General features: G+C 42.4%; 1 protein-coding gene across 1 annotated transcript; it reads right to left on the reverse strand.

Annotated features, from left to right (window-relative positions):
* Nucleotides 1-7,537: 7,537 nt before the first annotated feature.
* Lyg2 (lysozyme g2) lies at nt 7,538-14,037 on the reverse strand. The gene is made up of 5 exons (XM_038341231.1): nt 13,995-14,037; nt 11,111-11,251; nt 10,050-10,246; nt 8,786-8,921; nt 7,538-7,656 (listed from the first exon to the last, which is right to left on the reverse strand). The coding sequence occupies exons 1-5, from the start codon at nt 14,035-14,037 to the stop codon at nt 7,538-7,540; spliced, it is 636 nt and encodes a 211-aa protein (XP_038197159.1).
* Between the last annotated feature and the right edge of the window lie 481 nt (nt 14,038-14,518).

The following is a 14,518-nucleotide window of genomic DNA, read 5'->3' on the forward strand; positions in this document are numbered from 1 at the left end:
AGATACTACTTACTTCTCAAAATAGAAACTGTGTAAGGAGAAATAGATACAAAGAATTCAGGAGGAATAACATTCACCCACAAGTCTGTAGTCACATGAATGTGGAGTTCTGGTTGTCAGGAGAAGGGAAAATGCTTTTTTTGTTGTTTGTTTGTTTTAATCTCAGTGGCTTCTGGGAGGGAAGATGCTTTTGTAGCAGGGAGAGAATCTCACGAAAGGAAACCATAGGTTAATGTTTAATGTGTTCAGAGTTAGTACTTCTTAGATGCATTACAGTTTTTATGTTAGTGGTAGAAGAGATCACAAGCAAGATCGGAAGCAAGAGCCAGATGGGGTGCACACACCCTTATTCCCAACACTTAGAAGGCAGAGCCAAATGAACCTCTTAGGAGTTCAAGGCAGCCTGGTCTACATACTGAGTTCTATGCCAACCAAGACTATGTAGTGGGACCCTGTCTCAAAACAAAAGCCAAAAGACCAGTTTTGGTTTTCTGTAATGGTTTCCATTTGCTGCAAAGAGATGCTTCTTTGATTTTGAGTGAGAGCTACCCTTGCCTGTGTGGGTAGGACACATTTTAGACTGCAGATAGAAATGGTTGTGGTCTACTGACGTGGTAGTTGAAGGTTCTCTGAGACCCATGACCTCACTAGCCATGTGTGGTTGGTTAGATCTCTAGTACCAGGCACAACTTCCCTCCAGCGAGGAGTTCAACTGACTATGGGACCAACTCTAGTCAATACATGCACAGTACAACTCCTGCACAAAAGGTTCGGGGGACGTCTTGGAAGTGGGAGTAGAAAGAGTGTAAGAGCCCAAAAACCACAAGTTTGCTATGAGATTTTATCTCTTAGAGATGATGAGGAAGCCAGGCGGTGGTGGCACACACCATTAGTCCCTGCACTTGGGAGGCAGAGACAGCCGGATCTCTGTGTGTTCAAGGGCATCCTGGTCTACAGAGCGAGTTCCAGCACAGGCTCCAAAGTTAGAGAAACCCTGTCTCTAAAAACCAATAAAGAGGAAGAAGAAATAAAGCTACACCCACAATGCCTCAACAGTATATGACTGTCTCAACAATACCAATAGACAGGCTAACACGAAAGGGGGATTCTCATGGATGGAACAGCAATTAATGACTGCTGAAATGGAGAGTAATTATTCCCCCAAAACCTGTCCCCTGATTGGTTATCCAGTACAAAGTTGTCAGCCCTAAAACCATATACACAGAATCAATGCCAAGTAGACTCAGCAGGTTATGTGTAAACATTTATGCCTTTATTTCTCTGTATATAATGTATATGTAACATAATAAAAAGGCGATCAATTTGAGAGGAAAAAACTGGAAGGATGTGGGGGGAGGGAAACGATGTCATGTCTTAACTAAAAAAGACTGAATGAGCAAAAGAGGAAGCAAGGGAGTGAAGGGAGGAGGCACACTCGCGTTGTGACAGCCTGCTCTCAACGATGGACGTTAATCCCTTCTGCCTGTGATGGTTCCAAGATCCAGTCACTTTCTACTAAGTCAACCTCATAAACATCCTACTACATGGCACACAGACATTTGGTGGAACAAACCGTACTTACACCATAGTAGGTTCTTCAAGTGAGTTCCAAAGCTGGCTGAAAGAACAAAGATGCCAACAGAGGCAGGAAACAGGGCATGGCTAGAGCAGCACTCTGTGACTCTGTGCCTGGGATGTAGATGGGTTCATCTCATCTCTAAAGTACAGAAGTTGATATGGGATGTCCTTCTGTATATGCGTTGCTTTTATTTGTTCTGGAATTACAGGTCTAATTTAGCTAGAACTGTATTATTGCACTCTGCCAAGATAAACCATTCATTTCTGTGTAAATTTTTCCTGTTGGAACAAGGGTATACATGAAGTAAAGGTGGTTTAGCAGTTATTCAGCAGGCCGTTCTGTTTCGCGTATTAAAATGGGTGGTGTTTGCACTTGTAAGAATCTTCTGTCAGTAGTTCAGATTGCTTTTTAAAGAAAGAGAAGAGAGGAAAAGAAATAGCTCAGTAAAGTCTTATCCTGGGACCTGGGTTTGCTCCCGAGAAACGTTTAAAAAAAATTAATCATGCCAGGGCTCCCTCGTTAATCCCAGTGCTGAGAAGGGACAATCCATAGCTTAGCCTACTAACCAAGTCCCAGGCCAGTGAAAGACCTGGGTGCATGAGAAATGGCAAATAAGGTTGTCCTCTGGCCTTCATGTGCATATGCACCAGTAGATACATACACATAAAGAATGGGGAGATGACTCAGGGCTTAAGAACACTGGCTGCTCTTCCAAAAGACCCAGGTTCAATTCTCAGTACCCACATGGCTATTCACAACTGTCTGTAACTCCAGTTCCAGAGGATCTGGCATTCTCACATAGACATACATGCAGGCAAAACCCCATTGTATGTGCGTACATAATAAATATAATAGAAAGAAATCTCAGATTTTTTAAAAGATTTGTTTAATATATGTGTATGTGTGTTTATTTGTTCCACATGGCCTCTTATGCCTACCCTAACCCAATGTGCCCTCATCTTAAATTCCTACATATGCAAAGACCCTATTTTTAAGAAACATTTGGTAACGTGTATGTGTGTGGGGATATGTGAGTGCAGGTATGTGAGGAGACCAGAGATGGCGTCAGATGCTCTGGGTTTGGGGTTACAGGTGATTGTGAGTCACCTATTGGGGGCACTGAGCACCAAGTGTGTGGCCTCTGGGAGAACAGCATGAACTCTGAATTGCTGAGCTGTCTCTCCAGCCCAGGAGAATCCTCTCATTTTCTTGCTCAGATACCTGGGAAAGTAGGAAGTGGTAAGAATGCTGGGGGAGATTCAGTAGTGAGACGCCTGTAGCAACTCGTTATTAGAAAACCTGCACTCGCATGGCCCCGTATTTTCCTTTGCCCCTGTAGGGTTCAGCTCAGGGCACACTAGTGTTGCATGTTTATTTGTTAGTGTCCAGTCACAGATCTTAATGCTAAATACTGTGTCAAGGCCAAAGTGTCACTTGGACAACAGGCATGAAACTGGATTTTACTTATGAATAAGCCCAAAGGCAATTGCAATTTTAATTCTACGATTATTGAATGACTGGTAATATTTATAGCCTGGAGGAAATAGGAGCCCAAAGGCTACTTTAAAATGTCTAGTTGGAGGCCTACCTGAATACTGCAAGAAAACATGTTCCTGCCTACAGTGGGTTTGAGAGCATCTGTATACATAGGAACCACTTTGTGTCCTCCCCCTGGTGTTAATGTTAATATGGAGATCAAGAGACGCTACATTGATGTTTTGGGGTTTTGTTTTGTTTGGTTGGTTTTTTGGGTTTTTTTTGTTTTTTTTTGTTTTTTTTTTTGTCTAAAATGTCACATTTGGAGTAATATTAAATTCAATAGCCCACACCTGGAAGAGTTGTTGAGTTGAATATTTAGAAATAAAAATGTCTAGAGAAGAAACAGTCCAGGGCATAGGAAGTGGCTCTCTGTTGTTGCACAAGCAAAGCTGCTTTTTAAAGCACTTACTACCCCGTGGTTTCTCTGAGTCAGGAGTACACTGATAGCATAGCTGGGTAGACTTCTCAGAGCGCTGGTTCTCAGCTTTCCTAGTGCTGCAACCCTTAAATACAGTTCCTCATGTCACAGTGACCCCAACTATAAAATTATTTTCATTGCTACTTCCTAACTGTAATTTTGCTACTGTTATGAATTGTAATATAAAATCTGTGTTTTCTGATGGTCTTAGGCAACCCCTGTGGAAGGGTTTTTCCACCTTCAAGGGTGTCATGACCCACAGGTCGAGAACCACTGGCTTAGAGTCTCACAAAGCTGCAATAAATAGCTCCTACTGCTGTCAGGTTCTCAGCATTAAGATTGAACAGGGCCCTGCTTCCAGTCTCTGAGATTATTGGCAGAATTTGCTTCTGTGTGATTGTAGAACTGATGGAAACCCACCTCTTCAAAACCAGCACTGGGGGAGGGGGACTAGCAAGATGGATATTATTAAAGCATGTAAAGCAGTCCTGTACAGTTCATCATCTTGATCATGTTCTACTGGCCAGAAGCAAACCACAGGTCTTGTCCCCTATCAAGGAAGAGGGGGGTTACATACATGACTTGGAGGTGGGAGCTATGGCTCCTCACAGTCTACCATTTGAAACAAGTCCATCCGTTGAGCACTGGCTGGCATGTTCTTGTGTCAATTCCAAGTCTAAATGTTGCAGTCCGTGCTTTGATATATGGTAAGGGGCAGTATACCTCAAGGGTTGTGTGGGTGATAAGCTCTTCAGATTGAGGTTCCTCTGCTTCACATGGTTGGTCTCAAGACCTTGTAAGGACTGGTTCCTTCATCCTGACTTTATGTCTCTAAGGATTACTTCATTTGGATTTATCTCCTTTGGTCTACATTTGTCTGGCCAGAGGATTGGTCTGGCCTCTAGACCAAAATGGTCTGAGCATTTCCAAATATGGAAATAAAGATATGCCTTTAATCCCAGCATATGGAAGGAAGAGGCAGACAGATCTCTTTGAGTTCAAGGGCGGCCTGGTCTACAGATCGAGTTCCAAAACAGCCAGGGCTACACAGAGAAAGAAACCCTATCTTGAAAAACAAAACAGAGTCCCTAAATAAAAAAGGTTCCCCTTAAAATGGCATCCAGCAAACTGAGAACTGATCCGTGCATTATTTCTGTCTACTTTTACTTTTGTCTACTTTTGTTTTGGTTTTCTTTGAAATTATTAAAATAGTAGTCTTGGCCACTAAGTAATTCTTCATATTCTCATTGCTAGCTTCCTTGTATGAAAAAATTGTTAGTCGATAGAGGTAATTATACTAAGTGCAGTGATTACAGAGAAATGCAGATGAGTATGGTTCTGTGTTCATACGATAGATATGATCAGGTATTATAGTACATACCTGTAATCCTAATGCTGGTGAGATTGAGGCAAAAGATTTATGAGTCTGAGGCCAGCCTGGGCTGCACAGCAAGGCTGTTTCTCAGAAGCACTTATATCAGATGGTGCCTCAAAGAAAATCCAAACAAACTTTATCAAAACAACACATGGTAGGGGATGTAGGAGCGAGAGCTGCTGACCTCATAGCAGTTGAGAATGAATGGAAGGCAAAAAAGAGGGGCTGGGGCTTGATATCAGCTCCCAGGGTGAGTCCTCGGTGGCTAGAAAACCTCTTGAAAATGCTGTCTCCTCCTGTTGATGCCAGGTTGGGGTCAAGCCTTTAACATGTGGGCTTTGGGGGAAGCACTCTAGATCCAAATGACAGCAACTCCATTCACCCCCATTGGAGAAGACTTTTAAAGCGAAAGTTCAACTTTCCAACAGAAAACCCGACCCATGATCCTTATCTCCAAGAGGAGCACAGGCAGCAAAGCTGAAAAGACTGAGATGGGGGAAGACACAAGAAAATTTAATGGTGCTGTATTTGGGGATTAACATCTTAAATTTCCGAAAATTCGCTATTGTGCTACATAGATGGTGACTGAGATAGTTCGAGTGTGTCTAATCAGCCATTCTAGTAGATTCTGCCACAGCCCGGCACGGAAACCAGGAGGCATAATAGACTTGTGTTATTCGGTCAGAGATGCAAACAGGAACACTGGAACCATGCTCCCTGCCTTCTGGAGCAGACGCTGTCAGTACCTCTGTGTCCCCTAGCCTCTCAATGGAATTCTCGCTTGATCTGACTGCTTGTGCCGGAAACTCTTGCTCTTGGAAGTTTGGACAAGTGCCCTATATCTGTGCTTATGTAGAAGCCATACCCTCCCCAGCCAGGAAGACACACCACCCAGCGGCTTTTAGAGACTCCAGTCCTGCGCCAGTGCAGTTAGTTAATTCTGAGGTGAATATTCCATACACTTACACATGGCTTTCTTGCAAGGTTGAGTCCCACTGCGCACTAGGGTGGTTGACTTGGTGACACGTTTTGCTATTTTCTCATCCCTTATCACTGAACCACTTTCTAACTGGTTTCTGTGTCCCCCTCCCCCACATAAACTATTTGCACCCACATCTTTGTCACAGGTCTGGTCCTGAGGGAACCAAACCAAGACGCCTTTAATATCTAGTCCTCTATAGGACATATCTCAGTGTGTCGGTCAGAACAAGAACCCCGGGGACACAGATTCAAGGTGTAAGCCAGTGTGCTACTTCCAGTTTTATTAATTACTGGAAGCTTATCTGGCTTACACAGTAGCTGTCTTTGCAATAGTGATATCAAAGGGGCTGATGTTGAATGAAATCAACGTTTCCAGGGGAAAGTCCAAAAGAAATCATGCAGGGAGGAGAACAAAGATATTCAACAGCTGGGAAAGCTTTGGCTTTGTCGATACTAAGATATGACTACACAGCAGGTATGATGACCCACACTTGTAAGACCAGAACTTGAAAAGCCGAGGCGAGAGGATCTATGAGTTTGAGGGCAGCTTGGGATATAGAGTGAGACCTTGTCTCAAAAACAGCGATTCCTGGTTCTAATTTTGGGTGGACTGGGTGGACTTTGGGCAGAAATGGTTTACCTGACTTTTTCCAAAGTGACCAAAGGAAGGATGATAAAATTTTGGTTCCTTCTCAGAAAGAGGAGGGACAGGCAGAAAATGTCCAACAACAACAACAACAACAACAACAACAAAACTGTCAGACAGTGGTGGCGCATGCCTTTAATCACAACACTCGGGAGGCAGAGACAGGCAGATCTCTGTGAGTTCAAGGTCAGCCTGGTCTACAGAGGGAGTTCCAGGACAGGCTCCAAAGCTACAGAGAAAAACCCTGTCTTAGAGAGAGAGAGAGAGAGAGAGAGAGAGAGAGAGAGAGAGAGAGAGAGAGAGAGAGAGAGAGAGAGAGAGGGAGGGAGAGAAAGAGAGGGAGGGAGGGAGGGAGGGAGGGAGAGAGAGAGAGAGAGAGAGAGAGAGAGAAAACAAAAGATCTAGAAGTCATTTGGCAGGGATACCAAAGCTTCATAACCCAACAAATTATTGTGTCTTCTCTTGTAGGGGCAATCAAAATCCACAGCCAGCAGCCTTCATCTCCTCTCCATCTATTGCCCTCTGAGACAGACACATCTCATGATCAGAGCCCTAGCAATTGGGACAAAAACTGGGAAACAGACAAAGGCTTCTTATTAGTAATTCTGGTAGGCAGAGTAGAGGTTCAAATCATAGTCTAAAATGAAGCCTGGCCAGAACATGCACTTGCCATGTGCCATGATGTTCATATTGACAACAATGAAATTGTACGTATATCTATGACTATTTCTTAGGAACCATAAGGTTCTTTTCTTTCTTCTTTGTGATAAAGATAGAACCTGGAGCCTTGCATATGCTAGGCAAGAGCTCAACCAACTGAACTATATCCCCACCTCTCTTCCTTCTTTCCTTCCTTTCTTTTGCTTGCTTTTATTAAAAGGTTTGGCAATGAACTTTCTTTCATAATTCTAACTATCTCTTTGTTCCTAATGAGTGCAATGGGCTAATAGTAAACTTTAAAAGAGGGGCCAGTTGAGTTCCACATCAATGTGCCTGTGCCTAGAAGCCATGTCTTTTATAGAATTTGGCTCGGGCAATAAGATCATCAACTAAATCAGCTTCTATGTCTGCAGGAGTAACAATGGTTTCCAGTCCTGACTTAAAAGCAGCCAGACCACCTGAAATGAAACACACAGGTTTAGATTCCAATATTAGAATAGTAGAAATAAGACATGCGCTCCCAGGACGTGAACTCACCACCCTCCAGGCAAATATTCCAGAGCAACAAGGTTTCTGTTTCTCTTTACATAGCTCAGATCTGATAGAACTAATGCAAGATTGTAACATTTTCTCATCTAGTCGACAATTCACTTCTTCACTCATTCATATGTTTGTTTTCTCATTATTATTATCTGTACAGTGTTCTGCCTGCGTGTATGCCTGCAAGTCAGAAGAGGGCACCAGATCTCATTACCATGTGGTTGTTGGAAATTGAACCCAGGTCGTCCGAAAGAGCAGCCAGTGCTTTTAACCACTGAGCCATTTTTCCAGGCCCCTCATTCATAATTGTACTTTATGCTCATATTTTCCTTCCTACCTTCAAGGACCTTGAGATAGAAAATTCTTTGCTCAGAGTTCAGACTGTTAAAGTGTGGAAAGAGAGAATAATGTGAATATACAAATCATGAGCCTGTAAGAGAAACTGAGGAGTTGGTGTGGCTGGATGGATAGAAAGAAAAAGCAAATGAGTCCAAGAAAAAAATCATTTTTTTTCTGACTGTGATGACTGGCTATAGCAGTGTCTCCAAATAAATAAATAAATACATACATAAAATAAAAGCAAAAGGAACATATGGTGGTGGGGCTAGTCAGTTAATTTCATCTGGGAGCTGCCAAACTTGGGGGGCTCTGAGTTCAGCCAAACAGAAATTTTCACTTAGACTTCTTGGGGGTAATTGAAGCTCTGACATTTCTCAGAGTAAAAGTTTATTCAAGCAATTTGGAGAATAGTTAATAGTGTTGGGTTGGGGGAAAAACTATGAGAAGGTAAACACTTTTTAACTATTGTGTTAATGCTTAAAGTGTCATTCAGTGGCTTAATAGTTGGCCAGAAGGACAATAAGAAACCCAACATCTTTTAGGAGGGCTAAGGATGTGAAGTCATGCATGGCTCAGAGGATGCTAAGGCATTCTTTAAGACAGGGGCTTCCTCCTAGTCAACCCAGTGGGGATGCTTCTGGGGGCACATTTGTGTTTAGGAGTCTCATGTACTGCTCATTTAGATAAAGCTCTAGACATAGAGCCTACCTTTGAGGTGCTGAGCTGAATTCCATGTGGGAAATTTTCTCTGGATTGCCTTAATCTTCTCTGCTAGGATCCCAACAGACTGTAGAAGGTGTTCTTTGCTGTCCCAGGAGCCAATAGGATGGTGCATTTTATCAAGCTGGAAAATTCAAACAGTTGTATTGGTAATATGGGCAAGGTGGCACACTTTCTGGTGCTCCTAGGTCTCCCTCTTTGGATTTAAGTTCAAATGCTGGCTTCAGCATCTTTGATCCCCCCCCCCCCCCCCACACACACACTTTGTATTCAAATTCAAACACTGGCTTCAGCATCTTTGATTCCCCCCCCACCCCCACTTTGTATTCAAATTCAAATGCTGGCTTCAGCATCTTTGATCCCCCCCCCCCACACACACTTTGTATTCAAATTCAAACGCTGGCTTCAGCATCTTTCCTTTGATCCACAAAAGGCTATATGCTCTAATGTATTGTCTTTCACAGGCGGAAGTCAAAGAAATACCAGTTTGGGAGATGCTCACTGGGGGATTTCTGATATGCAAAAGGAAGGAGGAGGAGGGTGAGAAGGAAAAAAATGTTTCAAAATGAATAATAATTAATATCCAACCCCTAGATATTCACAATGAAAATAATTATGTAACTAATTCAAATAAAACATTGTTTCTAGACAGGCTTGGAGATAGAGGTAACTGAGGGGGCAGAGGCAGGAGGGCGACCACAAGCTCCAGGCCAGCATGGGCTACTAAGCGGTTCAGCTTGGCCAGAGTTACAGAGTGAGTTGCTGCCTGCTTCAAAACAAACAAAAGACCTGGAAAGAAATATCTAAATAATGAGGCTTCCCTTCCTCCAGTTAATCCAAAGGAACAAAGGTAGCTGAAGAGGGGCTCAATTATAGTATTTCAATTTACGTTCATGAATTTTACTACTTTGGGAGCCCCGAGAAGACATCATCATCATCATCATCATCATCATCATCATTATTATTAGGGTTAATAGTAACCTTTATAAACTTTTCACAATTGAAGGATAGTTCATGTGGTTTATAATATCTATAGACATAGGTATAGTTGATACGTTGTAGTTATGAGACACAGGAAACATTTTAAAGAAATGCTAGTTCTTGCATGAAATACCACAGATATGTCGCAGAGCAAACTGTACCAAATTCCCAGACACTCGGGTGTTCAGGTCCTGGAATGGACTGTGAGTTTGGGCTGAACTTCTTCTAGGAGATACAGAGTTGGGCTGATGGAAACTCTCTGGTTATCTACCTGCATCAAACCAAATTTCTGTCCCCTATGGTCCCAGCCATTCTGCAGGACAACTCCACCATGGCTTTCTCTGGAGATGATGGCTGCGATGATAGCTGGGTCGATGCAGTATCTCTGTCCCACTTCCTTGATGAGGATACGGTAAGGCTTGATGGCTTTCAAGTCCATCTCGGCAAACATTTCGGAACCGTGGACCCCTATGTCAATAGAAAAGAAACTATTTCCTCTACTCCAGAAAAGGACAGGTTCTCAGAGTTTACTAATTCAGCCTCAGCTTCTGACCACACCTACAGCTCAGGACGATCATTCTAAGACCGTTCTAAGATCAGTCGGACCTCTAATTGCAGAAACCCAGGCAGGTCCACTAACTCCTGTTGGAGTCGCTGCGCTCCTCCCTCTGCTTCCTGCCAAGATGGCGCACCAACTAGGAGTCAGTGGAGCCACGTTCTACTCCGTCAGGCTCTGCGACCAGCCAGTTCTGTGCCGGAGGATGTGACTCCTTGCTGAGCCTCTGGTCCGTGCGTTGAAAACATGGGTTTATATGTGGCCTTGCGTGGGGAAGATTTTGGAATGGAATTGCAAAGGAGGGATGTGTCAAGAGCAAGAGACTCTGCTTGCCTTTAGGATACTCATGCTGCAGCACGAACTGAACACAACAAAGCCAGAACTGAGCCTTTTATTTAAGGAATGGTTTTGCGATATTAAAATCAACACACCTTGACATTCGGAAAAAATCAGGAAGAAAACAAAAAGTGGTTAGGTTGGCTAAGGCGCTTTTGTTTTGTTTGTTTGTTTGTTTGTTTTTGTTTTTAGACAGGGTTTTCCTGGTTGGCCTAGCACTCAAAATATAGAGTACAGCCTCAGATCCATTTCCTTCTGCCCTGGGAGAGTTGGGATTAAAGGTGTGCACCACCATATCCAGCGTACTTTTTTAACTTTTAATTTTGATTCATGATTGTTATTGTAATGTCGGCCCCTTTTCAAAACTAATTACCTCCTAAGGAAAACTCTGTAAATGATAGTGGGAATGGTGGACAGGACCCTGCTCTATTTGTACTTACCACAGTTCATCAGATTATTTATGTCACAGGGGGCCCCAAAAGTCTCCATAGTCGTGATGTCTCCATAGCAACCATGGTAAAGTCGGGCATGCAGATGAGGGTTCATGGAATGAGTGAGGGGGTGTGAGCCCCTGGAAGTGCCTGGAAAGCAAAATGATGATCTATGTGAGAAAATACTGCTGGACTTGGCACACACACACACACACACACACACACACACACGCGCGTGTGTATGCGCCACATACATACACACACACAGCTATGCAACAGTAGAGACCATAATTTATTCCTCCTCAACTCCTTTTCTACCAATAATTCATCAGTCAGTCAAGGCAAAAATTTGATTCCAAACTTTGTTTTAACTTCTAGGCGTTATTCCAGAACACCATGGAAATACATGTGAAAATCAGTGCATATATATATATATATATATATATATATATATATATATATCCCCATCAGAAAGAAAGTGGCCACAGGATTTTTCTCCCCAGTGCCTCTCACAAGTGAAGTACATTCTCTAGCTAGCCCAACACAAGATTTAGTGAAAGTTTTACTTCTGATATAAATACTTCTGGGGTATAAAAAGCTAAGCCAAAAACAAAACAAAACAAAAAACAACCAAGAAAGGTACTCTGAGAAGTTGCATAGACTTTCATTTTGTGTCATGTTAGTATAAGGTGAGGATCTGAATCCGTTTAAATAAGTGATTTATTTAGCTAATAATAAATAGTAAATAGACAAATAATAAAAATAAAATTATAAAATAAATAATAAGTAATAAAATAAATCATAAATTAATAATAAATAATCTGAACCATTAGAAATAAATGATTTAAGTTACTATAACAACTTATATCAAACCTATGTCTGTTTTCTACTGTGCCATTGTGACCTAATTAGGTTTGTTCAGGTCCCTCTGCTGAAGGAAATCTGACATTATTTTCCACATTGTTGTGAGTTTTTTCACATTGTTCCAAGGCTCATTAGCTTATTTTGTATTTTTAGCAATTTTTAAATCTTATTTTTATTTATTTTTATTTTTTGAGATTACATGATTTTCTCATTTAATCTACCTTTCCTTCCTCCAAACAAACAACAACTTCTAAGATAACTGCATTGCCTCGCTCAAGCCAACAACTTTTTTTTTTTCGAGACAGGGTTTCTCTGTAGTTTTTGGTGCCTGTCCTGGAACTAGCTCTTGTAGACCAGGCTGGCCTCAAACTTACAGAGATCCGCCTGCCTCTGCCTGCCAAGTGCTGGGATTAAAGGCGTGTGCCACCACTACCCCTCAGGTGACTTTCCGTGGGCTTGTGCTAACAGCAACACACAGGTCTTTTTAAAATTGGTCATCCTTCCCTTGTACACAGATCATACGGTGGCTCATAATTCACTGGCTATACAACTCTGCAATTAAAAATGAGTAAAAACTTTAAAAACATGTTGCTTTGCTTTTGACCAAAAGTAGCTGCAAATTATTGCTCTTGGGTTGGGCTCCTGTTTCCAAATTTAGAAGGAAAGACTTTCAAAGAACTGTCTTCTCAGTCAGTCATGACAACTGAACTCCGCTTACAATTGCTCTTCATTTTTCTTAAACTACTATTTCCATGTTTTCTTTCCTTATAGCTGTCCGTCTGTCTATCCATCTATCTTTTGCGGAGACATATTCTCACTCTGTAGCCCAGGCTAGCCTGCAATTCACTATGAAGCCTGGGCTAATTTCAAACTGTGGCACTTCTTTCGCATTAGCCTCCCGAGTGCTAGGATTACAGATAAGAGACACCACACCTGATTCATCTCTTTTATCCAAGGTCCCTTTCTGTCCCACTAACCTGCTCCAGGACCAGGGTTCAAGTCCCAGCACCCGCACAGTGGTTCATAGCCATCTATAATTACAGTTTTGGGGTGTCCGGTGCCCTCTTCTGTCCTGCACAGGCATGCACATGGTGCACAGGCACATACAGGCAGGCAAATCACCCATATACATATAGTAAAATAATTGCAAAAGTTTAAATAAATCTTCTGTTCTGGCCTTACCAACCGGCTCACTTTATCACAAATACTTCATCTTGACACAGGGCTTTTACTAAGTCATTGCTTCCATCCAGCAGCCTCTTCCCTTCTCATAGGGATCACCATGCATCCCTCACTCTTTCCATGGCCTCCCCCAAGGCTTTCAGGTCTGAACTTCCTCGATAGATGTGAACTTTTCATTCTCAACTCACACACTAATGGATTTTCCATCTCCATATACTCATCTAATAATGCTCAACCCACTACCTGGCGTCGAGAATTTTCTTTTCATGTGCCATACTCCTCTTCATAAGAAACCCAGCCAAGTAGGTGCATTGTCAGAGAATACATAGAACAATTAGTATTTAATTATTTTAAATTTGCACTAATATCTCTTTTGTGTGCTTAGCGAACAGAAAACACTCCTAAGGATAAGCTGTTGGCCTGGGCTAGGGAGGTGGCTCAGTTGCTGTGTTTATTGGGCTAGCTTGACAGCCAGCCTAGCCAAATCATAAACTCCAGGTTTAGTGAGAGGCCTGACCTGATCTCAAAAAACAAAAAGTGGAAAACACTTGATCTCAATTTTAACTTCTCCCTCTGTGTGTGCAAGCATACACGCATGCACACATGCAAACACGTGCACATGTGTACACTCACACACACACACACACACACACCTGTACACATATTTATATGCATACATCAGTGGACACACACACAAAGAAAAGCAAAGACAAGAATTAAGCAGTTGGTTAATGGCCAAGCAGGTCCAGGAAAGCCCACTCTTCCATTGCACATAACCATTGTTCTTTCTGACTATATTAGAAAACAGACACCCTGGAATAGGGAAAAATGCCAATCAGTTACTTACCAATGAGGGCAACCAGTCCCCAGAACACTGCCAAGGGTAGCATAGTGGCGACTCTTATCCTTTGGGACCTGTTCTGTTTTGAAGTAGAAACAGATTACTCTTAAAACATGAAGGTTTCTTAATAGGAAGTTCCTCTGATGTAAAAAGTAAATAAAAAAGCTTGACATCATTTCCAGTTCAATGCCCATTTTCCAGTCCTGCAGCAGCATCCCTGCAGCCGCAAGCCCGTACGTCGTTAGAGTACTCCCAGGTCATTTCAGTCCAGTGCCATGCAGATATCACATCTTACGTACGTCACCCCACATACACTTAGCAGAGGTTTGCTGCATTCCGTCTCCTCCCAAACAGGTTCTTCCCTTGGTTCCGTTTATAAAGCTTCTTCTACATTTTGCAAGAAACAAGAAAACCAGCGCTTACCTCCTTTGCAACTCCCCAGAGAAAACTCTACTGTCTTTGAAGAAGCCTTTCGTGGCAGTACCCTGCAGGTTAAGGTTTCACAAAGTGGTGGCCTTTACTGTAATATG

The sequence above is a fragment of the Arvicola amphibius genome, chromosome 9 (assembly GCF_903992535.2).
Source record: "Arvicola amphibius chromosome 9, mArvAmp1.2, whole genome shotgun sequence".
NCBI classification, from domain to species: domain Eukaryota; kingdom Metazoa; phylum Chordata; class Mammalia; order Rodentia; family Cricetidae; genus Arvicola; species Arvicola amphibius.

What these genes read in the sequence shown, in the direction of transcription:
- Lyg2 (XM_038341231.1), bottom strand. Translation starts at nt 14,037, where the DNA reads ATGCTACCCTTGGCAGTGTTCTGGGGACTGGTTGCCCTCATTG. An exon ending in AGAAATTTGGTTTGATGCAG is followed by an intron (nt 8,922 to 10,049) that starts GTAGATAACCAG and finishes TGAATTTTCCAG; the next exon opens with CTTGATAAAATGCACCATCC. An exon ending in TTCAGCTCAGCACCTCAAAG is followed by an intron (nt 7,657 to 8,785) that starts GTAGGCTCTATG and finishes GTTTCATTTCAG; the next exon opens with GTGGTCTGGCTGCTTTTAAG.